We start from the raw sequence: 27,560 nt of genomic DNA on the forward strand, positions 1-27,560 counted from the left end.
GACGGTGAAGGAGTTCCACAGATGGTAGTGCCCTTTCCTGAAAGAGCAAAAGGAAATTGATTCTAGTAAGTCGAGGAAGCATCCAGAAATGTTAAGTTTTAATCACAATTTGGAAATGTTAAGTTTTAACCAAAATTTGGGCAGCCTTTTCCCAAGAAGTTAAGCATTTTCTTCCCTTTCCTAAATAAACCTTTGGCTAGAGCCGCTACAACATACCTCTTTCCAAGAACCTGCATATTGTGGTTGTTGAAACCAGGTTCTGGAGCCAAACTATGGGCTTATGAACAAACTCTGGCTCTTTCTGTTACCAGCTGTGTGACCTTGAACACTTATTTGAATTCTCTGTGCCTCAGTTTCCTAAATAAAAACACTGTGTATTAATTATAAGTTCTCTAGACTTATCAGAGATTAAATAAATTAGAGTAAAGCCCTTATAATAGAGTTTGGACACATAATTAAGTGCATGATGCACATTAAGTTTCTTATGAGTATTCCTAAACTATAATGGTTTCTATTAAAATCCACTCTCTTTAGAATATATATTGATTATATATTATTTATAGAATTTTCCCTGCACCCTATGCTTTTTAAGAGTTTTCTTCAATTCTTAAAAAGGACAATCACTATTTAAATGAATAAAGGAAGACAGTGAGAAGTCAAGTGTTAGTGGGAGGCTATAATTAGACAGTTGAGCTATAACATTTTGGTTCTTTGTGAAAGCTCTAATAGTGTCATATGGAGGTCACACAATGAGCTCAAGAGCTCTACAAAGCAGGACCCCTGACCTGTACATGTTGGAAGCTGAGTTTTCATCGGAGACTAATTTTAAGATGATACTGTTTTTTTTCCCCAATAAGCTTAAAGTTATTAAAAATATTGCTTTGTATTCTTTTTCTTTCTTTCTTCCCATTTTTAATTAATTTATTAAATCAATTATCACTCAATGTTAAATCATAGAATTGTATAGCAGGCTAGAATTTTTGGAATGCAAAAAATTAATATATAACCAATGTATTACTAAAGATATTGAGTTCCTAAAGCATAACTAAATGAAACAAAATCATCTCATTATGAACCTGGAAATATTACAAAAGTTTCACTGAAACAAGACATATTAGAATTTCAAAAGAGTCAAACCTGCTGAAGGGCTTTCTCACATTGCACCATTTGGTGTTTTTCTGAAGAACGTTAATGAGAATTTTAATGCTATATTGTTTACACTCCACAAAGCTAGGAGGTTTTGTAAATTATTTCACCTGTAAAACCACAAAACAGAATTACTTATTTAAAAACAAGACAGATTTTATAGATGAGAACAAAGTGTTTTGAGTGACTGCTTTGATAGAAACATTGATTACAGAACAAAAGAGTTAAAATTGCCTTTTCCTGGTTTGGTCAAACTCTACCTGGACACCACAGGTGAGGTTGCTGTTAACAGAGGGAGGCTGAGGAGAATGACAAAGTCTCAGGTAATCCTGTCTGTGTGAGAAGCTCAAGAACCATTATCTTCAAATAATTAGACGACTGTTTTCTAGAAAAGAGGGTTTATTCTTTTCATCTTTGGGTGAAAATTATAGGAAGACACAAAAAGAAAGGGATTTTTCAAGCACAAATAATTGTTCAAATTATATGAGCAAAGTTAGACTACAGAAATTGTCAAGTTCTTTATTTCTATATTTTTTCTTTTTGGTTCTACTACTTATTCTAGAAAAAGGCTGTTACAAGGATGTCCAGTTACAAAGGAGAATATTTACTCAAGTTTTTAAAGTGATTTCATTTTCTTACACAATCACGTTTCAAAATTCACAAATAATCTTATAATCTTACAAGTTGCGAAATTGCGTAGATAAATTCTGATCCAAGCTATTTCTCACACAGGTTAACTATGAGATATTTCAGTATTCTGGAAATTATCCATTAGAAGCTCATAGTATGTAGATGGTACATAAGTCCACCAGGAGACTGGCCTTATTTAGTCTCCCCAAAAGCATTAGTATAATATAATTTAGGAAAATCTGAAAATTATGCATTCTGACTATCTTTTTAAGGAAGGAAGATCCAGAGTCATTGGTCAAAAAGAAGTCGTTCTAGAAGACCAAACATTTAGATACAATAACAGTCTTTATTCATTTTAATGCTACATTTTATTGAATCATAACAAGTGTATACACACAAGGAAAACAAAAACAAACCGACATCAGCCTCCAATCTATTAACAAATGACCATAATTGTAACTCAATGAAATAAACATACTTTGCTCTCTTTTTTTAATAGGTGTAATAACATAGGATCAAAATAAAAAATCATATTAGTAAGACTGCTTCATTTACTTGTTCATAGGTTTAATAAATAGAGGCTAGAGCTTGCTGGTTTAATTTTCATTCCATTCAAATTTATATTTGCCCTTCCACAAATTCATTTTGCTGAATGGATTTCTACTTCCCGGCATGCTGGCAAAAAGTCTTCTTTGTGTATTAGAATTTTAAATGGTATCAAGATAAGTAAGTAAATAAAAATAATTAAAATGAATAGTTTATCATCATCTAAATGCAAACTAGTACAACATAGAGAAAGCCAATACCATCTTTGCCCATTATTTACTTCACAGTTATTAATTATGCCAATATACATCATAGTAAAGAATGAGGAATGTTGACAACAGCGCTATGAATTGAAAAGACAAATATGCACTTCAGCATCTAGATTGATTTAATAATATAAAAAGCATAAATATTGTTAAAATTCCAAAATTATTTCTAAAGAGACTTATGGTCATTTTCAAGGTAAAGTCTATTTTGGTAACAGTTTTAGATTTGTAAAAACATTGCAAAGAGTATGGAGAATTCTCATAATCTAGAACACAATTTCTCCTATTATTAAGATCTTACATTAGCAGGATTCATTTATTACAATTAAGGAAGCAATATTGATATATTCTTATTAACTGATGTCTGTAATGTATTAATATTTATTTTATTTTTACCTAATTTCCTTTTTCTACAAGCTATGTGTTCTAGAGTACTACATCACATTTAGCCAACATTTCTCCTTAGGCTCTCTTGGCTGTGACAAGAATTTCTTGTATTTGCCTTGTTAATGGTGACCTTGGCATTTTGAGGAGTATTGGGTAGGTATTTTGTAAAATGCATCTCTACTGGAATTTGTCTGCGTTTTTCTCTTGAGTAGACGGGGGTTATAGATTTATGAGAGGAAGACCACCGAGGTAAAGTGCCATTTTTGTGACACCATACCAAGGGTACATAATACCACTCTAGGGGAGGAAGACATTTCCTCTTCCCAAATGTGGGTTCGTCTGGCCGGAGAATGAATTAAATTCACATGAGACAGAATAGCAAGAGAAAATTAAACAAAGCTTTATGAGGAACCATGGCCCAGGGCCTTTCCTCCCGAAGGAAGAAAGGGCACTGCAGAAGTGGGGTGCACATAGTGGTTATATACCCCCAAACAGGGTGTTTCACATGTGATTGAAATGTCCCTTTTACAATAGTCACGAGGCCGCTCTGTCAGCACAGAACTTGATGGAAATGACAGATAGGTCTGCTGTCCCAGTGAACGTCGCGGGGTGGCAGGTGTGTTGCCTCGGGCTGGGGGGGGGTCACAGATGAGCGCCGCAATCGGTTCCCAGCCTAAAGAAAGATGCTTAATCTTTAAGGAGATGCCAACGTTGGGAGGGGGAGGGAAGTCAGTTACAGGAGGTTACCAGACTAGCACAATAAAATGCAGATTTTAAGTCCTTGCCTTTGGTATTGATTAAGAGTTTTTAGAGAGAAGGTCATCTCCTTTCTTCTTCCTGGTACAGAGAGGGAGGCACATTTTACAGATAGAGATTTACCTTACAAATGTAAATATGTCCTAACAAAGGGCAAGTTCCATTCTCAGAGCCTCCTTCCCTGTCCCAGTTTATCAAAAGCAATCAGCCTCAAATAATCCTGATGCCAAAGAGGCATATCTTGAGGTGGCCAATTCCAGGTCCCCACACCACCATGACTTGTCAATATTGATGTTGACCTTGATCATCTGGCTAAGATCACTTTTGTCAAGTTTCTCCACTGTAAAATTCTTACCTCCAGCCCCACCCCCTTATACTGCACTCTGGAACAAAGTTACTCTGCCAACCCCTAAGGAATGGAAAGTTGTGTTCTACCTACTCAATGACAGATTACCCACATTAATCATTTGGACTTTTTCTACATGAAATATTTGTCTCTTCCCACTTTATTTACTTCTTTAATCATTTATTTATATCAGTATGGTCTCATGGACATTTACTTGATACATTGTGTTACTATCTAATATTATCTTCCTTATTTTGTAGTTCAAATTGTTCCAGCCTTGTCTATTTGGGAGCTCTTTCAGTCAGTTCTTGTGTCCTTTTGAATGCTCTCCATTGTTGTGGGTATTTGTGATTGCTATTTGTTTGTTTGTTTAATTGGTTTGTTGGCTGGCTTATTTATTTACTCACTCATTCATTTGTTTATAGGCTTTATCGCTTTTCTAGGTAGTTTTAGATTCACAGCAAAATTGACAGAAATGTAGAGATCCCACTCTCACAATCCCTGTCCTTTAATTAATGTACTCAGACATTCATATTTAAAGAGATTATTGATATATTTACCCCGTTTGTAACCGTTTTCTATCTGTTGCCATAGTTTTTTGTTTCTTTGTTCCCTTCTTTTTCTACATTCTATAGTTTTGATTGATTATTTTATGATTTTATTTATCTTCACTCTATGATAACAATTCCTCTTCTTTTTACATTTTATTAGTTGTCCCCGAGTTTACATTATTAATTTTTAACTAATCTATGTCCAACTTTAAATAACCACATACCGCTTTGTATGTACTGCAGGATCCTTATGGCAGACTAGTCCCAATTCTTCCCTCCTTTCCCTTAGGATATTGTATCATTTGTTTCACTTACCCATATGCTATATTCACCCAATAAATTACTATTATGATTTTAAACAAAGAATTATCTTTTAGCTCAATTAAGAATAAGAAAAATAAAATACGGGTTTTTTTTACCCTCATTTATTCCTACTTTGATGCACTTACTTTACATAAATCTGTTTCTGAATGACATCATTTTCCTTCTGTCTGAAGCGCTTCTTTTAACAATTCTTGCTGGGCAGGTCTGCTGGCAATGAATTCCCTCAGTTTTTATTTTTTCAAAAAAGTCATTTCTTCTTCATTTCTGAAAAATAATTTCATTGGATATTGAATTCTATGTTGGTGGGTTTTTTCTTTCAACACTCTAAATATTTTACTCCAATCTCTTCTTGCTTTCATGATTTCTAACAAGAAGTCCTCTAAAGGTCTTATCCCTGTCCTTCTGTATGTAAGAAGTTGCCAACCCTCTTTGCGATATTGTGACTTATAAGAAATATATTTTCATCATTCAGATGATCTTATATATTTGGTCTTTATCCATGGTTCCTAGCTTATGACATCCAAAACCCTTAGAACTTCCCGAGTGATAAGTGTAATGGGAGCATCTTTTGTTATAATATTTGATCTCTTGTCATCAGTTCCTAAAGTGCTTCAGAGCTATAAAGGTGAAATGGGTGTCTTGTTATTCATAGCAAGCCCCTTTCAATCACAAATGAGTTTATATTAATGAGAAGACTTTTAGAAATCCCTTAAAGATGGGAGCTTGTTACCAGGGGAACCAACCATGAATAAAGGGTTGGGACTTTCAGTCCTATCCCCTGATTTCTGGGAAGGGAAAATGGCTGGAGGTTGAATCAGTCACCAGTGGCAATGATTTAATCAATCGTGCCTATGTAATGAAATCTCCATAAAAATCCAAAAGGAAGGAGTTTTGAGAGCTTCCAAGTTAGTATGTCAGAATGCTTCCACAGGTCACTGAGCAGAACCCCACACTCCACACAGACAGAAACTCTTTTGTTTGGGACCTCACCCTATGTATCACTTCATCTGGCTATTGATTCGTGTTCTGTAATATCCTTTGTAATAAATCAGTTATCTAGTGAGTAAATGGGTTTTCTGAGTTCTGTGAGCCACTCTAGCAGATTAACCAAACGCAAACAAGGGGTTGTGGTCACCTCTGATTTATAGCCAGTTGGTCAGAAGCATCTTAAGTGGAGGGCAGTCTTGTAGGACTGAGCTCTTAAACTGTGGATCTGATGCTATCTCCAGGTAGATAGAGTCCGAATTGAGTTGAATTGTAGGACACTCATTTGGTGTCTAGAGAATTGCTTGTGTTGAGGAGGGGGAACACTTCCCCCCAAAAATTGAAATTTGGTGGGCAGAACACAAAAGAATATATATCTATGCACAGTCAGACACACACAGACACATATATGTGGGGACCTGGAATTGGCCACCCCAAGATATGTCTCTTTGGCATGGCATCAGGATTATTTGAGGCTGATTGCTTTTGATAAACTGAGACAGGGAAGGAGGCTCTGAGAATGGAACTTGCCCTTTGTTAGGACATATTTACATTTGTAAGGTAAATCTCTATCTGTAAAATGTGCCTCCCTCTCTGTACCAGGAAGAAAAAAGGAGATGACCTTCTCTCTAAAAACTCTTAATCAATACCAAAGGCAAGGACTTAAAATCTGCATTTTATTGTGCTAGTCTAGTAACCTCCTGTAACTGACTTCCCTCCCTCTCCCAACGTTGGCATCTCCTTAAAGATTAAGCATCTTTCTTTAGACTGGGAACCGATTGCGGCGCTCATCTGTGACCCCCCCCCCAGCCCGAGGCAACACACCTGCCACCCCGCGACGTTCACTGGGACAGCAGACCTATCTGTCATTTCCATCGAGTTCTGTGCTGACAGAGCGGCCTCGTGACTATTGTAAAAGGGACATTTCAATCACATGTGAAACACCCTGTTTGGGGGTATATAACCACTATGTGCACCCCACTTCTGCAGTGCCCTTTCTTCCTTCGGGAGGAAAGGCCCTGGGCCATGGTTCCTCATAAAGCTTTGTTTAATTTTCTCTTGCTATTCTGTCTCATGTGAATTTAATTCGTTCTCCGGCCAGACGAACCCACATTTGGGAAGAGGAAATGTCCTCCTCCCGTACATATATATGGACAAATACACATATGAACACATATGTATAACATATAGCACACACTGCTAGGAAATAGAATCCTTTAGTAAAGTCTGGCCCTTTCTAATACTCCAAGTTTGTATCATGTCTTATCAGTTTTTTCTCTCCTTTTATTACTGATTTCTGCATCTGATTCTCTCTATGCCATTGTCCCCACACATTGGAATTGGATCAGACTCTTCCCCTCACTCTTGCTCTGGCTTCTTTCAAGACTTTCCCTTTATCTTCGGTTTTCTGAAATTTGAATGTGACATGCCTAGGTGTAGATTCTTTGGTATTTTCCCTACTTATTATTTTCTGTCCTTCTTGGACCTTGATTTGGTGTCTGTCATTAATTTGGGAAAATTTTCAGTGATTATTAATTCAAATATTTCTTCTCCTAAAGTTCTTGAATGTTCCTTTACTTTTATCATCATTTTTTCTCTTTGAATTTCAGTTTGGGACATTTCTCTTGCCACATCTTTAAACCCACTGATTCTTATTCTGACCATGTTTATTCTATTGATGAGACCATCAAAGACATTCTTCATTTCTATTAGCCTTTTTGATTTCTAGCATTTCCCTTTTGATTCTTTCTCAGACTTTCCACCTCTATTTTAATGTCTCGTCTTTTCTAGCATAATGTCTACTTTTCCCATTAGAATCCTTAATACCTAATGGTAGTTATTTTAAATTTATTGTCTGATAATTCCAAAATCTGTGTCATATCTGCATAGGTTCTGATGCTTGCTCTGTCTCTTCAGATAGTGTTTTTTCTTGCCCTTCAGCATATCTTGTAATTTTTGTTGTTGTTGTTGAAAACCAGGCATGATGTATCAGATAATAAGAATTGAGATAAATAGGTTTTGTGTTAGTCTGGCTAGGAATTGGGCTGTGTTTGATGTTTGCTGTAGCTGTACATGCCAGAAACTTTGAGTTCCTCTAGTGTCCCTGTTTTGGTCTCTTTTCCATCTTTGGGCTTCCCTAAAAACTCCTCTTTAAATAGAGCCTGTGTCTTTCAACTGTAATCCACTTTTATACTTGAGCCATGTTGGTGTGATGGTAAGGTGTGAGAGAAGGAAAGCTCCCTATAACCTTATGATTAAATCTCAGTCTTTTAGTTGGCCTTTCCCTTGAATGTGACCTTTACAAGTGTTTCATAGCTCCCCCCAACTTAGGAGATGCAGGAAAGCTAAAGTAGACTGGAATCCTGCAAGAAATGTCCTTTTCCCAAGTTGGGTTAGGCTCTGGTAAAGTGTTTTCCCCTGGAGAATAAGCATTTATTATGGAGAACACTCTAGCCATATTTCACAAAGGTTACTTTTCCTCTCCCCCTGACAGAGCCATAAGGGGATCTTTCTTGGGTCTTCACCATGATAGACTGCTATGGTTCATGGAGGTAAAGATCAGGAAAGGATGGGGACTTCCTAAGACTACAGCCCCTGGAGTTTCTGGTTCTCATAATAGTACATACTTATCTTCCATCACTTCACCATAATTATTATTTAATTATAACCTGTTTATGGCTCCTGAAGCTTCTGCTCCAAGTAGAAAGACCTTGACTATGACTCTTTGGATTTGCTTGTTTCTATAGGTTTCTGGGAGATGGTTTCTCGTGCAACCATAGTCAACTGAAGGATCCAAGAAAAGTTGTGAATTTTCAGTTTGTTCAGCTTTATTCTTCTTGCAAAGACAAGAATGATGACTTTCAAACACTTTACAGGGTGTAGTTGAAACCAGAAATCCATTATGGTCATTTTTTTACACTTAATTTCTAGAGTAGTTATACTACAGTAATTTTAAATGTCTGAATGTTCATAGTAATTGGAAAGACCAGCCTGTTCAAGACTGTGAGTGAAGTGATCTATTTTCCTAGGTACATAAGCTTAGTAACTTTTACACAAATAGTTATTCTGTAATACTTTATTTTGTTTGGCAAAGTATTAGCTTAAAAACTTGTGATTGTTAGTTATATTACAATTAAAAATATAATTAAATTCTCAATCAGTTGAACATGTGCGTCTGTGTATTTATGTACATTTCCTGTGTACTTAGTACTACAATGGATGTTTACAAGTAAATCTTGTCCTCTTCTTACAACTACGTGAGATAAGTTTTATTACTCCCATTTTATAGATTAGGAAAGTGAGACACTGAAATTTGTACTCTTTTCTTTCTTTCTTTGTGTTTTGCTGGGAAAGATTCACCCTGAGCTGACATCTGTTGCCAATCTTCCTTTTGTTTTTTTTCCCCTCCACAAAGCCCCAGTACATAGTTGTATATTCTAGTTGTAAGTCCTCCTAGTTCTTCTATGTGAGCCACCACCATAGCACGGCTACTAAGACAAGTGGTGTGGCTCCATGCCCGGGAACTGAACCCAGGCTGCCAAAGCAGAGCTCACCAAACTTTAACCACTAGGCCATCAGGGCTGGCTCTGAAATTTGTGCTCTTAACCACTAATTATTTTATCTCTCTAAAAAATCAGAAATTGTCTATCCATTTTAGATATTTAGGATGGTAGAAAGATGTATGTTGAAGAGTTTAACCAAAGTCATATTTACAAATTAGAACACTTTCCAATCAGAAATAATCTCTCAGATTATACAAGTATGTCTTGGTCATCCGACCTTAAAGCATATACATGAAAGAATAACCCTGATTATTTAAAGTAAAATACTTTATTGTATTTTTACTCTTTGGCATCTATGTTTATTATTAATATGAAATATCTCCTTCATTGATACTTTTCAAGACACCAAATTCAGTAAGTAGAAAAAGTTGCATTGTTGTACAGTTCACACCCTTAACATAGAAATAATAAATATTACATAGATCTTTATTTGTTTTGTGTCATGACAAATGCACATAAAACTTATTTAACATTTAATAATATGCTATTCATTCTCATATTTATGTTCTATAAAATAGGGTGTATTATATTTAGTTCTAGTTTTAAAAAACTTTTTGATCGTAAGCTATAATTAGAATAATCAAAGTTGCTTTCCCGTAAGTAAATTATTTTCAGAGTACGGAGTCGATACCAGGAATACACAATGATCTATTGTCTTTCATGTCCACAATTTGTTGAACAAGATACTCTAAATTAAGAGCTTGGAAAACATCTTTGCTGGTATTTGAAATAATTAGCTGTGAAAGCCATGGTCCAAGACCCTTTTAAGATTTAGATTTTAAGTGCTTTCTCTTCTACTTGTCAAGTCTTCACATTTTATCATTTGGTATTTAAAGAAGTGGAGATTGCCCTCCACCCCCCAAACTCTGTAGACAAATTATCTTCATGCTTCATAACCAATACTATTAAAAGCAAACTGATTTAGTTATTCAAAAGCATTGACACTTCCACCTAAAAAGATGTTTACCCATCCACATAAGAATAGGTCTCTATATTCAGATAAAATATTCTGTATAAGTAATCTTTAGAGTGAAATTTTTCAGTGGCAAAAGTATTATTGCTCATTTGATTCACAAATCCAATTTCCTAAAAGGCATACCTTCTTCTAGATTTTAAGCACCATAAATTCAGTGTGTCCCAAACTCAACTCAGGTCTGTCCCCCTCTTTCCCTCTATGATACTTAAATTAATAAATTATAGAAGATCTCATTGAAGGTAATATTATAGTTTACTTGTTTATTATGTATTTTTTGTAATATCACATTTCTAGAGTGTTAGCTCCTGAAGGGCATAAATCTTTCTCTTTATTAGTCACTGATAATCCCAAGTACCTAGAACAGTGCCAGATACATAGTAGATACTCAATTAAAATTGATTCAATGAATCTCTTCTATGAGAATATAAGGTCCCTGAGGGCTGCAGTTTTTTCTGCCTTACAATTATATTTGTAATGTCAGAGCGGGCATTCAATAAATACCTGTTGACTGACCAGCTGAATGGGGGATTGAATAAAATTATACCAGTATTAAAATATTGAAAGTGGAAGGGGAACGTGGTAGAAATATCCTCTGCTCTCTGTCTCCAAGTAATATATATCACTTACCAATGATCCATTTTACATGAATTTGCTTGTTAGGTTGTGATACTCCTGACAATAAAGAAATATTTGTTAAATTTTTGATGACTTGCAATGACTGTATTACCTTTTTACTAAATTTTCCTGAAGACTGAATCAGCTTAAAATGTCAACCCAGCTATTAAGACAGACAGGCTAAAAACATATTTGTCTGAGCCTTTCAAGTATGAAGTTGGCATATTCCAATTTTCTTCACTGTTTAGGACAATTTCTTTCATATAGAAATTTGAAATTATCACTTGAAAGGCCACATTCGAAAAGCCATTTAAAATTCCAACAATACTAAAAGGAGAAAAGACCTCATTGAAGGTAATGTTGAGATCTCATCTACATTTGTATGTATATGGTTGATGTAATGATGATTTTAGTTATTGTGAATATGATAATAACTACAGCTGTATTGAGCATATGTTTATATAGTGATAATTTGGGAGTTTGAAATAGATGACTGAACCATGCTACAGTCTAATTATTTCTCAATCAAGAACTAATTCTATATCTTCAGTTGCAATTCTGGGTCTAGTGCTATTATACTGTTTATTTTGTTAGTAGGTATAAAAGCATCTGGCTGACATACAACTTGGAGAAAGAACTGACACTCTGTTTTGGTTTCTTTGTCACTATCACACTTATCATGACAAAAGAGCTTTGCTTTTTCTCTGTAATCCTCATTTCATCTTTCTGTGTTACATGTTTCCCTTTAGACATAGCACAGTGAGCTCAGATTAATAAGAAAATAGAGTCATATTTTATGATAATATTGATTCTGGAGAACAACTGAGGATGCTATGTTTTTTCCTTGAAGAATTGATAGGGTGGAATTCTAGAGGCACCATATGATGTTCTTCTGAAGAAAAGTTCAGGGGGTCATGAAACCCAGGCTTAATACCCCCAGAAAACTGCAAGTGTATGGATTCTCCATCACCAGGGGGCCAGGTGATTCTTGAAGGTTAATATAATATGTTTTTTTGACATGATCTTTCTTTGCTTTTAAATTTTCACAGAAATGCTATCTACTTCTATATTAAGCTTTCTTTATTGTTTTTTATCTTTCCCCTTAGGAATCACAAAGAGAATACTTTGAGATGGGGAAAAAAAACTCAGAAAATTTGTCATTTTTGTAAGATGCTGGTCTCCTGAATATTTCTGCAAGGTATGCTACTGCATAGCAATCAGGGAGATGGAGGGCTTTCCTGCTGAGTTAGCATGTTTTTGTTGTGATGAAAAAAGTAAAAATTATAGTAATTTTGAGGATCAGTAACACAACTATCCTACAGCGTATGCTTAAATGGAAATATAGTATGTCAGCTGGATTATGGCAACTGCTGAGTTCTTAACCCTATTTAATATCAGGATGCTTGTACCAGGCACTTTCAGTCAATTTTCTTAAACTAAAAAAACTACTGTTAATAATGTTGTCCTTTATTCACAGGAGAATAGTTTGCTACTGATTTCTGGTTTCTCACTAACAGAAGCTTCTGTTTACTGATAATTAATTCGGGTTATAATGTTAATGAAATTTATGAAGCAACTATATAGAGAAAAAAAGAGTTAAAACACAATATTTTTTTCTTTCTTTTTCAGTACCCAGACATGTGTTTGATCTAAAAAGGGAATCTTCAGAAATTCTCCGCAAACACTCCAAGAAATCACAAAATGAGGGTCATACAACCTTTGCCTATGCAAATAAACGATGTTTAAATCTTCCCACTGACCAAAAAAATAAAAATGTCATCAAAAATTGTTTCAGAAAGAATGAATCAGGAAGCAAGAAATGTCAGTAGAACTCTTAAATTGTACGTTCCTTGTCTTACATAAATATAGTCATTTAAAATAAAATGGTAATAACATGAGTATGATAGCATCCTTTTATTTATTTTTTCACAAATAAATCCCATACACAAATATGTATAATAAAAGTAACCATGACAATATGACAAAATTTCATCCTGCAAATTGTATGGTCAATGTAACTGTTTAGCATCGGGAAGAAATGATGGTATCTGGGATGGTGAGCATCAAGGTCCTTGATTGTTTTCTCTCTTTTATGCTCAAAATAAAAACTAGAGCACTATTTGGTTACCATTTACCAGCCCTGACTCTTCCTTTGACTTTTTTACTTGTTCTAATCTCCTCACCAATCTTGCCTCAGCGTTTGTCTTTAACTAGTTGTAACGATCTACACAGCCACCTTGTAGAGATGCTATGTGAGTTTCATTAAAATGATACGTGAAAAATCATTCTGTGCTCTCAGGAGTTGAGATAATAATACAGGTACAGAGGATAAATATAAGATCAGGGTCTTGGTCATCTCAGTAAAATTTACGCCAGATAGAAGACAATGCCACCAATTTCTGAGGCAAGCTGAGTGAGGTCATGATTAAGGTTGTGGCATAAGCCTGGCCATTGGCTTAGGAATGGTGGCTGCAGCCTTGATGTCCCAAAGACATGACCCTGCAAAATAAGTTTTATAAATATTTGAATTTGTTTAACATTTTAAAATCAAGATATTCAAATAGCAGCCCAGATTCTACCAGAAAATTTAAGATCTAAAAAGAAGAGCTGAACTCTTCAGTATGCCCTCCCGTCTGCTTCATACGTTTGAATTCTTAACCCTTCAGATGCCATGTTGATGAAGTGAAGAGAATGGACTAGAGGTTTCAGTGATTAATATCAGCTCAAGGCTTATTTTATTTTATTAAATCTTGGAATTATATTAACAATATCACATCTGAGAATTTATACAGAATGTAAAGAACAAGGCAGTTCTATTCACTAAAAAAAAAATGATTTTATGTTCTGACTAACTCACCAATATGTTTAGTGAGTATGCAGAAGTGCAGAACCTTTTCTGTAGTTTATTCTAGGCCCTTTTCTTGCTCTGTAGTTGGGTTCAAACTCAGGAAGGAAAAGAATGTTAGAACAACAACAAAACTAACTTCTGTGTAACATTTTATTATATTACTCTTCAGTTAGAGAGCCTTTAATGACTTCTTATTAGTCAGTGCGTAGAGTCAAAAGTCCTGTGTGTGAATGTTTTTGGCTTCATCTTATCTCTTTAGTTTCGTTTCCTAACATTTTTTAAATGACGTTATATAATAAAGTTTGAATAAATGAATAACAAGAGAATCATAAAAAGTTTCCATGTTTGTTTTTAGTAATTTGTAAGATTTAAAGGCAGACAGACTTTGTTAAATTCTAGTTTGTCACTTCTTAGTTATGAGATCTTAAAGACTTTATTAATTACGTGACCTTCACGTTTTTGAACTCTATTTCATCACTTGACTCTTAGAAGGATAAAATTATATAAGGATAACTGTTATCTCCTTTTTTCCATCCATGTCTTCCATTATATTACTTTTTCACTAGTGTTCTATTTGCTTAGAATGTCTCCCAGGTGACTTCAACAGATAAGAAACTTAATCACATCCAATATAAGAATTCACACCCTTCACTATATTCTGTTAACATCTGCTATAATAGAGTTTAGCCCACATAAATTATTATTTGTTTATCGTATATAAGTTTTGTCTCTGAAACTATGTTATCACTTTTCAAGGGCAATGGAAATAACTCAAATGTCTATAAAAATAACGGAGATGGTGAAAACAAGTGGTATTTATATATCATTCTATGATAGGCCAAGTGCTTTCACATACTCTACCTGATTTACTACTCAAAAACACCTTGAGGTGGGTAAGGTGCGTTTTATTTTTATTACCCTAATTTCATATGTGAGTCAACAGAGGGACCTGGAGGAAATTAGATTTCCTGCATATGGTTTGAAACATTAATGTGTGTCTTCCGGTCCTGGATCCAGAGTACTTCTACATCATATTGTCTTCAAAAGAACAAGTATAGTGGTAGGTATATGGTTGACTGTGAGAATATAAGTCCATTAGCTGTTGATTTATAAAATCTAAGATAGGTTTTAGAGTACAGACAATCTTTTCTTCAGAGAGATTCACAAGTGTGTCTTTGCAATGTCATTAGCATCTGTAGTTATAATAAATAAAACTGCTCTAATTTAGAGGCAAAGGACAATTTTTTACTCACCTTGGGATTCCAGATGGACAGCCTCTTAGAGATGTTTTAAGATTATTTGAAAGTTAAATACAGTGGTCAAGTAACTAAAGAATCCATCACTTCCTAGAGTGGTACATCCCAGTTTTTCACCCATTTGTGCCACATCTCTGACCCCAGAGGCAGTTTGAATTTGCTCCTCCCGTTAAACACATTGTCTGTGAGTAATGTTTTACCCTTGGAAATCTTTTCTCATGACTCATTCTCAAGTATATTATTTTTCAATAGGCTCTAGGATTCAGCTCTAAGTATTACATATGGTTGCTACTTAATGGCTTCTGTCTCTTCCACCCCTGCTATTTTTTCAAGTTAATTATTTGTAGCGATGTTACAATGAATAAAAAAGTCCACAAGGTGAAAAATAGAAAGCGTGCTCACAAATAAATGGCTGACCTAATGATGGGTCTGAAATATATGCCTGATGAAGGCACAATAGTCTTCACATTTATTTTACAAGGTCATAGATAATGGATCTGTATTACTTTAATCACACAGAGGACACAAAATATAACCCAGGGGAGAAGCAAATGGATCCGGCCACTGGAAATTGCTCATGTGAGAGGCAAGGTCAGAATACTGATGTGTCATTTACTGGATGGTTAAGCTTTCAGAACCAAGGTAGTTCTATACAAATGGACTGGGATTGGCTTAGATTTATTGATCTATCTTTCTTGCAGGTGAAAAAGATGCAAACATGTCTAATCTTTATATTGGTCATCAGCCCTCAATGAGAAAATGATTCTTCAGTAGGTTCTGGCACATCCTTTGTGAATGAGTCTGACATATTTTCTTCATGTGATAATTGTGTCACTTTCCTATTCATTTGGATTAGTGGTTCTCAAACTTCAGTAAGCCTCAGAATCACCCAGATTTATGCATATCTCTCTCCTTTCGAAGTTTCTGATTTGAAAGGTGTGAGTTGGGACCAGGGAATTGTTTCTCAAGCAAGTTCCCAGGTGGTGCTGATGCTGCTGGTCTGTGAGTTGCACCGATCTAGATAAGAAGAGGTGTTAGTAAAGCAAATCCTCAGACGGCCTTTGTTAAAGCACAGTTTCAGATGGTCTGCTTTAACCTGACTCCTCCACCATCATAAAATATTCTCATGATGCCGTAAATAACGTGTGTACCTTACTAGAGCACTAATAACTGCCAAGAATGTCGCAGAAATTTTGAGATTTATTTTTTATACAAAGTAATATTTTCAAATAATTTTTAAAATATAATTATAATATAAGGCTTACAATGGTAACCAGCAATCACCTGACCCAATTTATCCTATCTGAAATTTCTGATCCCCAGGGGCAATCATGTCAATTCTTGACGTTAATTTCTGTTACGTGCTTCCATATTTGTAGGTAGCATGCGCATATTACTGTTCTCTGATTTTTTTCCCATTTTGGTTTTATCTATTGTTTTCCTGTTATATAAAATGCATATTTAACAATCTTATTCCACTCTTTTGCTCAACCTCAAGTATAGTTATAGCACTAATTTTTGTTAAACCACTATTCAGGTAAGAGTATTTGTATCTGAATGAAATAGGGTGTTTTCTTTCTTGTACATTTTTTTTCTCTAGCTTTATTAATTACTTCACTTTTCATTTGCTTAGATTCATATATATGCATAAATAATTCATTCCAATCTCTTTGGAAGAACTGTAACTCTTCTTTCAATATGTTTTTAGAAATAGGCAAAGATTGTTTGTTTTTCTATTTGCTTTTCTTTCACAGACTTCCCTTCTGGAGCTGCTTTCCATGCTCCTTCTCCATTCGGGACTGGATGATCTCTAGGCTTGCTGCCATTTCGCTTCTTCCCTTCAATGTTTTACCTTTATGCCTCTAACGCTGTTGTTTCTTCTTCTTCTCTTTTCTCTTTCTTAGTACAGTTCCTTTGATCTTCATTTTCCAAACTGTCTCTTAATTATTCTATGTCTGCTATCCCACTTCCACTTTTCAAGGGCTCTTTCTTATTCTCTAAATACTTTTCTTTTTAAATTTCCATTCTATGGAGAAACTTTTTCTTAAAGCTGTTTGAGGAAATTAAATTTAGACTTTTCGGGGAAGTTTCGTCTGAGCCTTACATTGCCTCTGTTTTCTTCAAGTTTATCATAAATTTTGTTTATTTAATCCTTTGAATTTTATGTTAAAATGTTCTCACTTGTCTGGTAATCCTTGGCTACCTGTTCATACTTACGAGTGAAGTAGTGAAAATACTGTGTGTATAGGAGGACTTCCCCATGCAGTTACTGAGTGTGTACCTGGGAGCCAGTACCCATCTCTTTCTTTTGATTCTACTTCTCTGTATAGGAATTCATCTATCTTTTATCTGAAGAGGTGTAAGGTGAGTTGGCAACTTTCTGGGAACATAGTGTGGGATTAGCTTTGCTTAACAATACTTGGTTTACAGACTTACATGGAACCCTGATTTTCACTACAGCATGGTGTCCTTGTTTTCAACTATTTCTAGTAGCCTGAAAACATACTTCTCTCATTCAAACTCCAGTTCTCTATGGGTGAGGAGCACAGTGGATGAGCCTCAGAAGTCACCTGGTTGTTGGAATTGAGGAGAGAACCCAGGAGAGTCTTACTGCCCCACATAAAAAATGTCAGTCTTTTTGTTATCACCTTTAATCTCACCCTCAGAAATGCCTCATGCCTCCAATTTTAAGTTTTCAAAGTTCAATGACATAAGAAAATATGCTTCTCTTCGAGTAATTTGCAGCCACTTACAAAAAATTTATGTCAATTCAACTCTTTGCTTTCTTGCTTCACCTGATGCTTTCCTGTCATTTTCATAGGATTTTGAGAAAGCAAAAATTAACTCTTGTATTCAATCTGCTATGTACTACTAGTTGCTAAGAATTTTATACATCAAATATATCAAAATAAGGGAAACGGAATGTGCCTGGTAATGTTGGAGAAGGTCATCAGGAGGATACAACCTCTGGTTGACCCACGAGCTGGGCTCTGGCAATCAGCTCTGTTTCACTTCGCCCCCTCCCATGTCCTTGGAATGTACTTTCCACCCACCAGCCCCACACAAGGAGCTGTTTCAAGGGTGCAGCTTTGAGAGAGCAGTGTGTTGTTGAGACCAGCTTGGCAGAATATATGACTGAATCCAGTTGAGACCTCTATATAAACTTTAGGATTTGGCAGGTGGATGCAGCGATCTAGTCATCTTGCAGCCACCCAAGGCAACCTTACATGTAAGTTCCCTTGCTTATTAAAGCTGCCACCTACCGATCTGGAGTGGTCTGCCTCTTTCTTGGGTCTCTCCTTGCCCTTCCTGTATGGGACCAGCTTGCAAATCAATAATTGGAAAGCCAGGCAGGAGACCAAAGAAACGGGTCTTTGGAAAGAGGCATCCTCAGGGGAAATACCGAGTTGACCATCCACTTCTATGTGGGGAGGGGTGACCGGTACGTTAGATACTTGTGGACCCCTGCATGAGTACAGGACACCCCCAAGATGCTGAGTGGTCTAATGCACTTGTTGGAGGAGCTGCGCACTGCAGCAGAGAAGGGAAACTAACAGCTGCTGCAGTGACCTGGCCTCTACTGTGGGCAGTTCAGCTGGCCACTTATACCCAACTATAGGCTGAAGCTCAAATTAGAAAGTTGGAAGAAGGGTTGAGGTTAAAGAAGGACATGCAGTTGTCCACTACTCTGCCAGCTTCGGGGCAGACAGACAAGGTGGGAGAGCAGGATAACAGATTGGAGATCTTAGCATGCCATTTTGCAAAGCTAGAAGCATACAAGCTGCCATGGATTAAAGTCTGAGTACCTGTGACAAAGCCTGATTGGGAGCCTAAGAGGTGGAATCCCTGGGAAAGTGAGGAGAGCAAAGGGGGAGGATGTTGTGGTGATTGACTGTGAAACAGACAAAACACCTCGTGTCATCAGACCCCTAATACAAAGGAACCTCAAAGCACAGCAACAACAGTCAGTCAGTAGGGCAGCCCCTAATCCATGAAATGTTCATGATGAGAGAATATACTCCTGCTGAGCCTATTGATGTAGCTGCCAAGTTCCAGCAAAAGGCAAAGGCAAGTGTCCAGGCAGAGTTGGTGCAGCTATGGGATATAGAAGGTGATGGTATTTCTCTGATGGGGCAGGAGGCAGAGAAAATGAACAACATCACCACACTCTCTGCCCTCCAGCAGCACCTGCATGGCACTGGGTGGGGGCAAGGGGGCTGTTCAAGGGACTCACTCTCTTATAAATTGTATTATTCTAGCCTGCAGGGAGGCTTGGCCTAATGAGGGGGACTTCTCTGGGCATGTGGGACCCAAGAAATCCATAGAGGATGTACAACAAATTCTTAGGGAGTTGGGAATGAGACAGGCCATCTACGCCTCCGTCTTTGAAGGCCATGATCAGGCCATTCACTGCAGGAATGAAGGTCAAGATACTTCATTCTGTTCCCAGCACCTGGTATGGGATGCTAATATCCATGCTGAGCCCAGTCATGGGACAAGATATTTATGATGTTGGGCAATCCATTGCTGACCTGGGGGAAACTGACAAATGCCAGCAATAGGTACGGGCTGTAGGAAAGACCCAAGAGAGACAGAAAGGGAGCTCAAAAAGCCAAAGGACTATCCCAATTGACTGCAGAGGGGCTGGTGAAAGCAAGTGTGGTTTTACCTCATGGCTGCTGAGACCCCACCTGAAGAGATAGACTAGCAGTCCGATGCTGTGTTGGTCAGCCTGTGGAAAGCCTGAACAGTAGTTCAGACCTGCCCCATCCTCCTCTACCATCCCAGATGCTCTGCCTGCTCCAGCAGAGGCCTCAGCGATACAGTCCTATTTGTGGCATGTGCCTCCCATGCCCACGTATAAGAGGTAGGCCATGAGTGCCTGCAGGTGAGGAGCACTGGAAGCAATCAGAGGCCTCAGGTTGAACTCACTATTCATTGGTTCCCCCAGAAATAAACAAATGGTGACAGCTCTGGTTGATACTAGAGCTGAACGTACTCTAATACATGGTAACCCTCAAAAGTTTTCTGGCCCTCTCAATGCCATTGATGGTTACAGAGGGCACATGTTTATGATCAGGAAGGTCCCTTTGACACTGAAAATTGGATGTTCTCCCCCATGAGAATATGAGGTTTTTATCTCTCCAGAACCAGAGAACATATTGAGCATTGATATCCCACAAGGTCAAATGCTGCAAACTTCTGTGGGTGTTAATCAGATCAGCGCTGAGGGGAAACACTGACTGGGGACCAGTCAGTCCACCTCTCCCTCAAAGAGTAGTTACTGTCAAACACTATAAACTGCGTGGGGGGCATAAGGAAATAGGAGAAAGTATTCAAGAACTGCACTGAGTGGGTGTTGTACACCCTGCCCATAGTGCTTTCAACAGCCCAGTATGGCCAATAAAAAAGCCAGATGGCTCATGGCAGATGACCATGGACTACTGAGAATCGAACAAGGTAGTGGCCCCCATCTGTGCAGTTGTGCCCAACATTGCCACTATCTTAGATACGTTGGCCATGGTCCTAAGAATGTACCATGCTACACTGGACTTAGAAAATGCTTTTTTCAGTATAAAACTGGCTGCTGGGTCTTAAGATCAATTTGCCTTTATGTGGGAGAAGCAATGACGGACCTTTTGAGTGCTTCCCCACGGCTACCTTCACAACCCTACAGTATGTCATGGTATGGTAGCCTAAGATCTGTCTCTGTTCTCCTTCCTCACATCAGTAAAACGGGCCCATTATATTGATGATATAATGTTAATATGTGAAGACTTGCCTCTGCTGCAAGACACTCTGCAGACTTTGCCAGAATTTATGTGTGTGAGAGAGAGAATGGGCATTGGCTCCACAGAAAATTCCAGGCCCAGGCACCACCATAAAGTTTTTAGGAGTCATTTGTTTGGGTAAGACGTGCTCAGTGATTGATAAGGTGCAAAGCCTATCTAACCCATAAGAACGTGAAAGACGTACAAGACTTTGCAGGGATTTGGGGGTTTTGGAAGACTTTGATTCCCCACTTGGCACAGTGCCTCCATCACTTCTGCCACTTGCTAAAGATAGGGCACATGCGGGAGTGAGGGTGAGAGCAATAAGATGAACTTTGAGAAGGCAAAACACTAGTGAAGCAGATTAAAGCTCTGGGCATCTCCCAAGCAGGGCTATCATTTGAGTTAGATATATCTGTGACTCTGGAAAGTACGGATTAGGCACTGTGGCAGAAACAACAGAAAGAGAGAGCAACCCTGGGATTTTGGTCTCAGCTCCGGAAGAAGCTTTGGGGGTTTCTGGTATACTCCTCAAAGAGCAATAGCTCCTAGCAGTGTACACAGCATTCCTCCAGGTGGAGAGTCTCAGGAAAGAACAGCATATCACAGTAAGAACTTCCCTTCCTATCAAGGGATAGTTTGAGAATATATTCCATTGACCTACATCTGCCATAGCTCAAACTCCCAGTTTGGCTAATAGCATGCCTATTTGCAACAGAGGAGCTGCCTATCTGCCAGCCCACATCTCTAGAAATGTGAGTGCTGCTAGGCCAGGTAGAGTATGTAGATCCTCCAAATGCCCCACCACTATTCCCATGGTGGCCCCTACAGCCCACAGAGAAGGAGTGGGGGAAATTCTTGCTGATGCCTAGTATACAGATGGATCTATTTGGGGCAACCTATTCACATGGACTGCAGTCACTATTCAGCCCAAGACTGACATCATCTGGATGGAAACAGGAACAAACTGCAGTAGCCAGTGGGCTGAGCTCAGAGCAGCAGTTTGGCTGGTGATCACTCATGAACCCTGACTGTCAAACCTTTGTACTGACAGTTGGGCTGTTCTAAAGAGATTAACCCCATGGCTTTGACAATGGGAAGCTGAGGGGTGGATGATCGTGAATAAGCTCTTGTGGGGTCAGGATATGTGGAAAGACGTTTGGTTCACCTTCAAGAGCCTGAGGCAGTCCTGACTGTCTTCCATGTCCAGGGTCATAAGGCACCAACAATTCCTGGCAATCAGGAAGATGATGCCCTAGCTAAGGTACAAGCCCTAGCAAATGACGCTTCAGTAGACACAGCAGATTGGGTACATAGAAAGAGTGGCCACCATAGTGCTTGAGTGCTATGGAGTATTCACAAGGATACTGGATTGCCCTTCAAATACAGTGACTTGGTTAACACAGTAACAGCATGCCATGTGTGTTCTAAACAATGCCCAAGGCCACTTCCAAAGGAGTCTGGGGCCATCCACTGGAGTTCCCAACCAGCAAGGAATTGGAAAATTGATTATATTGGTCCCCTCCTTCTGACTGAGGGTTGTAAGTATGCCCTGGTTTGTGAGGACATTGTGTGTGGCCTATCCCAAGTTTTCCCCGTCACCATTCAAACCAGGCTGCCACCATTAGAGGATTAGAGAAGCTGACTACGAAGTACCAATAGACTCATTGAATAGACAGTGATTGAGAGTCAGATTTCAAAAGTCAGGATGTGCAAGTCTTGGCAAAAGAACATGACATTAAATGAAGGTTCTACCTCCTTATAATCCACAAACAGCAAGGTTTGTTGAAAGAAAAAATAATATATTAAAGCAGCAGATTAAATTAAATTACTAGCAGATAAAAACCTTGGCCAGCTGGACCAAAGTACTGTCCAGACTTTGATACATTTGAATGATCAACCAATACAGCCTGTTATTCCATATGCCAGACTGGGGCCCCCTGCTGAGATAACCAATACTGTAAAGGAATGGAAGTGGAAGGAAGCAGCCATTGTCCCCTAGCTCTCACCATGCATCAATGTGCTATGCTGCTGAGAATACCAAGTCCCAACATGCCTGGGAAAGGTATTATATACTGGAATTTGCAATGGGATGTCCCATAGAGATAAATGAGTTACTTTGCACCCCTGGGTGAGGGGGAACTACTCAGTCTTCACCAAAATCTTGTTGATCTTCTACAAGCCAGACCTGTTGAAACACACCATACCTGGAATGGAACACCACCATTGAAAGAGGGGAGAAGGTAGGAGTCTTGCTCTGACATATTCCACCCTCAGTTCATCTCCTCATGCCTGACAGTACTGCCTCCTCTGGCCAACATGAATGGTATATGCAACCAGGTCAAGTTCCTAAAGCTGCCAAACTCCCTCTCTTCAAGACCAGGTGGGCACGTTCTGTTTTCCACTGGTACGATCATTTGGCCTCCATATTTTTTCCCTCCATTGGCCTGGAGGATGTTTTAGCACACATGGAAGCCCTTACTAAATTCACCCAGCAAGCCTTAAATGATAGCCAGTCAAGCCTATCTTTACTTAACACTGAAATGTCTCTAATGAGAAAAACTGTCCTCCAAAATATAATGCACTTGGACATTACTACCGCTTCACAAGGAGGCACCTGTGCCATTATTCAAATAGAATGTTGTATGTTCATACCTGATGAGTCTGCTAATGTATCATCTCTATTAAGTCACCTGAGGACACAAGTAAATGCCCTGAATAATCCAACCCCAGCCTAGAGGACTTCGTAAATCAATGGTTTGGATGGAAGGATTCAATGGAAAAAATTGTTACGTATTTTGGGAATCATTTTCTTAATCTGTGTTTTTCTCTTGCATATGCCTGTATTGTGGCTGAGGCCTCTGCCCCCAGTGCAGCCAGATAGCCACCAAAGAAGCCACTTTCATGCTACGAAAATCCCTTGCTGACCACTCAGGGCATGTTGTGGAAGAGGGAGGCATGTAAGATTCTAAGAGCTGCCAGGAAGGGTGGCGTGTTGGAGGAGGTCATTGAGAGGATGTGACCTCCAGTTGACCCGTGAGCTGGGCCGCACAATCAGAGGCTCCTCACCCCCTCCTGTGTCCTTGGAAAGTAGTTCTGCCCACTATTCCCCCTTAGGAACTGTTTCAAGGACACAACCTTGAGACAGGGTATTGTTGAGACCCTTTGAATGGTATACATGACTGAACCTTGTTAGGCCACTATATAGACTCTTAAGATTCTGGCGGGCGGGTGTGGAGATCCACTCCTCTTTCGGCCACCCAGGACAGCCCTCATATGTAAGTTCCCTTGCGTATTAAACCTGCTACCTTCCAATCTGGAACACTCTGCCTCTTTCTTCAGTCTCTCCTTGCCCTCTTGCCTCCGTGTGGGGGCCCAGTTTGCAAATTGACAGGGAACCAGAGAGAACTTTGCATATTTGGAGTTTATACAAGGATATCTACATATTTCATGTAAAAATTTATTCTGAAATTATCAATTTTGATGTGAAAGTGATGTTTATAAATTGGTATTATGTAAATCAGTGTAAGAGATTTTTATTACTGTTCAGTCAATGAGTGTCTGAGACAAAGCATGGGTGTTGTAGTTTAAAGCTATCTGATTATTTAAAACTATATCCTTTTCTGTTAATTTTCCCATAACTTTCTTCTTGTCATCTTCATTTTAAAATTAATCCTTATTATCCTTATATTTTGTATAAATTCAACATCATCTTTGTGTGTTTATTTTTTTGTTGTTTCTTTTTTTTCCTGAACTCACCACTATTATAAACAAACTCCTTTAAACATATATATAATAGAACCTGATTTGGAAAATTTTTCCTCTGATTTTAACTACCTTGTTGGGTTTGTTTTTTTTTAAATATTAAGATCCATTTTCATCCTTTCAAACCAAGTGGATCTTTTACAAGCTATAAAAATGGACTGAAGGTAGACAATTTTTCATAAGCACAATAATTGTGTTCTTTATAAGACATTTTATTTGCCTTGGAAAGGATCTTAGAATAAAATTTCATCACTGAAGTTATTCATAGTTTGTTATACCAAAAATGAAACTTTAAAAAATTTTCTTCTCTTCATTCTCTAGATGTATTATTTCCAAAAATGAACCAAATGTAAGGAAAATAGTACTCAAATATAAAAACATTTATTTTACATTATCTTGACTAGGATCATGAAAATAAATTTTATTAAAAACATTTTTTGTTTCTTATGACCAAAAATAAACACCATAAAAAAAGAAGTAGCTTCAGTAATGTACACAGAAATAATTTTCAAGTTGACATTAGAACATATTGGGCTTTACCAAAGCATAAAACATATGTTGTGACTACAGTTGGTGAGTGGGTGATAACTTCAACTCTAAGTGTAACCATGTACTATACTTTAACAGAAATCTAGATGGCAGACAGTATCTAACAGTTGTTAAGGCCACAATTTTGGTCCTAACAGAACTAGTCCAAGTCCAGACTTTGCCACAATGGTTTAATTCAAGTTATTTTAGTTCTCTGGGCCATAGTTTAATTGGCAGAAAAATGGAGATTTACAACCAAAGACGATCATAAAGATTGAATGATCTTCTATTCATGGAGTGTTTAACATGGCACCTGGCACATAGTGAGCATTCAACGAATGGTTACTAACATTATCAGGCCACTCAAATATACTTGATCAAAATGCATAAAACTGTACAAATCATAAATAAAATTATTTCCATTTAATGCATTTGTAGTATCACTAGTATTTATACTTTGGGCAAGAGAAAACAGCTAGGCACGTATGCTAGGATGAGGTGATATAGTGAATTGTTAATGTCTCTGGATAAATAAAATAGGAAATGGTAGGAGTTGTGGGTGACACATACTATTATTTTAAAAGCTGAAAAAAGGTTTTAAAATGTGTGTTAATCTGGTCATTAGCAATAGCTTTCTTTTTGGTATACTCAGAAGAATCATTTATTCAACAAATATTCCTTGACTGCCTGTTATGTGCCCGGCTATGTGTTTACCTACCATGCCAAAGGAAATACCTCCTTTTTATGCTCTGAATACTTTCCTTTTCCACAGACATTCCCACTGGGCCTGGGCGATGGGCAATTCTATGCATGGACAGATGGTTTGAGAAGAAAGGACTGGCATGACTATGAAAGCATTCAGAAAGAGGCTATGCGCTCAGGTATGAAGTTCAGTGTAAGCCAAAGTGCTATTTTACTTACAGCAGTGTCTGCTTTGTCACTTAAAGGATCTCTAATTAGCATTTGTTCTGCACACAGTAAGGTATGTTTCATGGGGATTTTGGAGGTCAACGCTGGACAAAACTAAAACAAATTTCAGAGAGAAAACAAATAATAAACAGCCTTTAAAATATCAGCTGAAGAAGAGGTCATTAAAGTTTTAGAAATCTATCATGCTTTATATTTCCAAACTGCTTTTCAATAATTTCCGGGAGTATCTTGGGATTTATCAATGAGACTTGACTTGGCGTCTTGAGCCAGATTCACTCATTAGGGCTGGGGTAGATTTCACTGGCAATGCAAAGTATGGCAGGAGTACCACAACTCTTGACATTGGCAGAGGTACAGAAAGTTGGTGGATCACAGAAGCCAGGGAACTGAGGTTGGTTGCTGCTACCTGGACAAACAGACAGACAGTTAAATGGAATCAAGTAGGTCTGTATATATGTAGAAGAATTCTAATCTTGGGCTAGAGATAGAGAAAATATCTTACTTCTTGTAAAAAGTGATGGGAAAAAACAAGTCCCTCTAGAAGAACTGATAAATTAGGTTGCTGAAAACAAATATTCAGAAGTATATATAAGTAGAAATTAAGTGAAAGTGAATAACGTATGATAGGAAGTCCACGTTCCATTATTTGACCAAAGGAGCTCTGTTTTTTTCATAGTGAGGATGTCACAGAAATAGAGAAGCTATTGTTTGGTAAAGACTTCTGAGAAGCACCAAGACACTGCATTCCAGGTCAAATCAGCAGCAAAACTATAACTAGCCACAGTGTGAGGCCCTTCTGGTCAACCTTCCTCATAACTCATCCCCTCAGGGAAACGGGAGTGAGAGTGTTTAAATAGTTGTGAAATTTTTCAGAGCTGTGAAATGTTCTTAGCTCTGGGTCAAGGGTGGTTGATCTAAGTATAGTCTTTCATTTTCTTCTTTTATTCCTTTTCTCCAAATAAACCTCTCCCCCTCCCACCAACTGCATTAAAGCTGCTGGTCCCAAGGATGTTCTCTGTTCCTCAGAGAATCAATCTCCTCCAGGTTCCAATGTCTTTGCACCTTGGCCATTGACCCCATGAACAGTCATGAGAGTGAGTTCCTTACCAGCATCCTCACATTTCCAGCCCTCTTATCTTTTTCCTATTTGCTTCATCAGTCCTACATTAATCAAACCAGCTTCTCCTCTTTCTAACCACAGGATGCTGATGATTTTTGGAGATGGTCACGTAACCTAACTAACTCAAGCTGCCACAGGTTAATACTAATAAAATAAGCTAAAGTTTATTGAATAGACGTTTCACACCAAATGCTTTACATATGTATTTCATTTAAACCTTATAATGACTCTAATAGACAGGTATTATTATCT

The 27,560-nt window shown here is 37.8% G+C and overlaps 1 protein-coding gene across 1 annotated transcript in view; it reads left to right on the forward strand.

Annotated features, from left to right (window-relative positions):
* Positions 1-27,560, forward strand: part of GALNTL6 (polypeptide N-acetylgalactosaminyltransferase like 6) — a 1,100,859-nt gene that overhangs the window by 342,691 nt on the left and 730,608 nt on the right. Inside the window, exon 2 of the mRNA XM_046656926.1 lies at positions 26,031-26,139. Within this exon, the coding sequence (XP_046512882.1) occupies positions 26,031-26,139 (109 nt within the window). The remainder of the gene's footprint in view (positions 1-26,030; positions 26,140-27,560) is intronic.

The sequence above is a fragment of the Equus quagga genome, chromosome 3 (genome assembly GCF_021613505.1).
Source record: "Equus quagga isolate Etosha38 chromosome 3, UCLA_HA_Equagga_1.0, whole genome shotgun sequence".
Taxonomy (NCBI): Eukaryota; Metazoa; Chordata; class Mammalia; order Perissodactyla; family Equidae; genus Equus; species Equus quagga.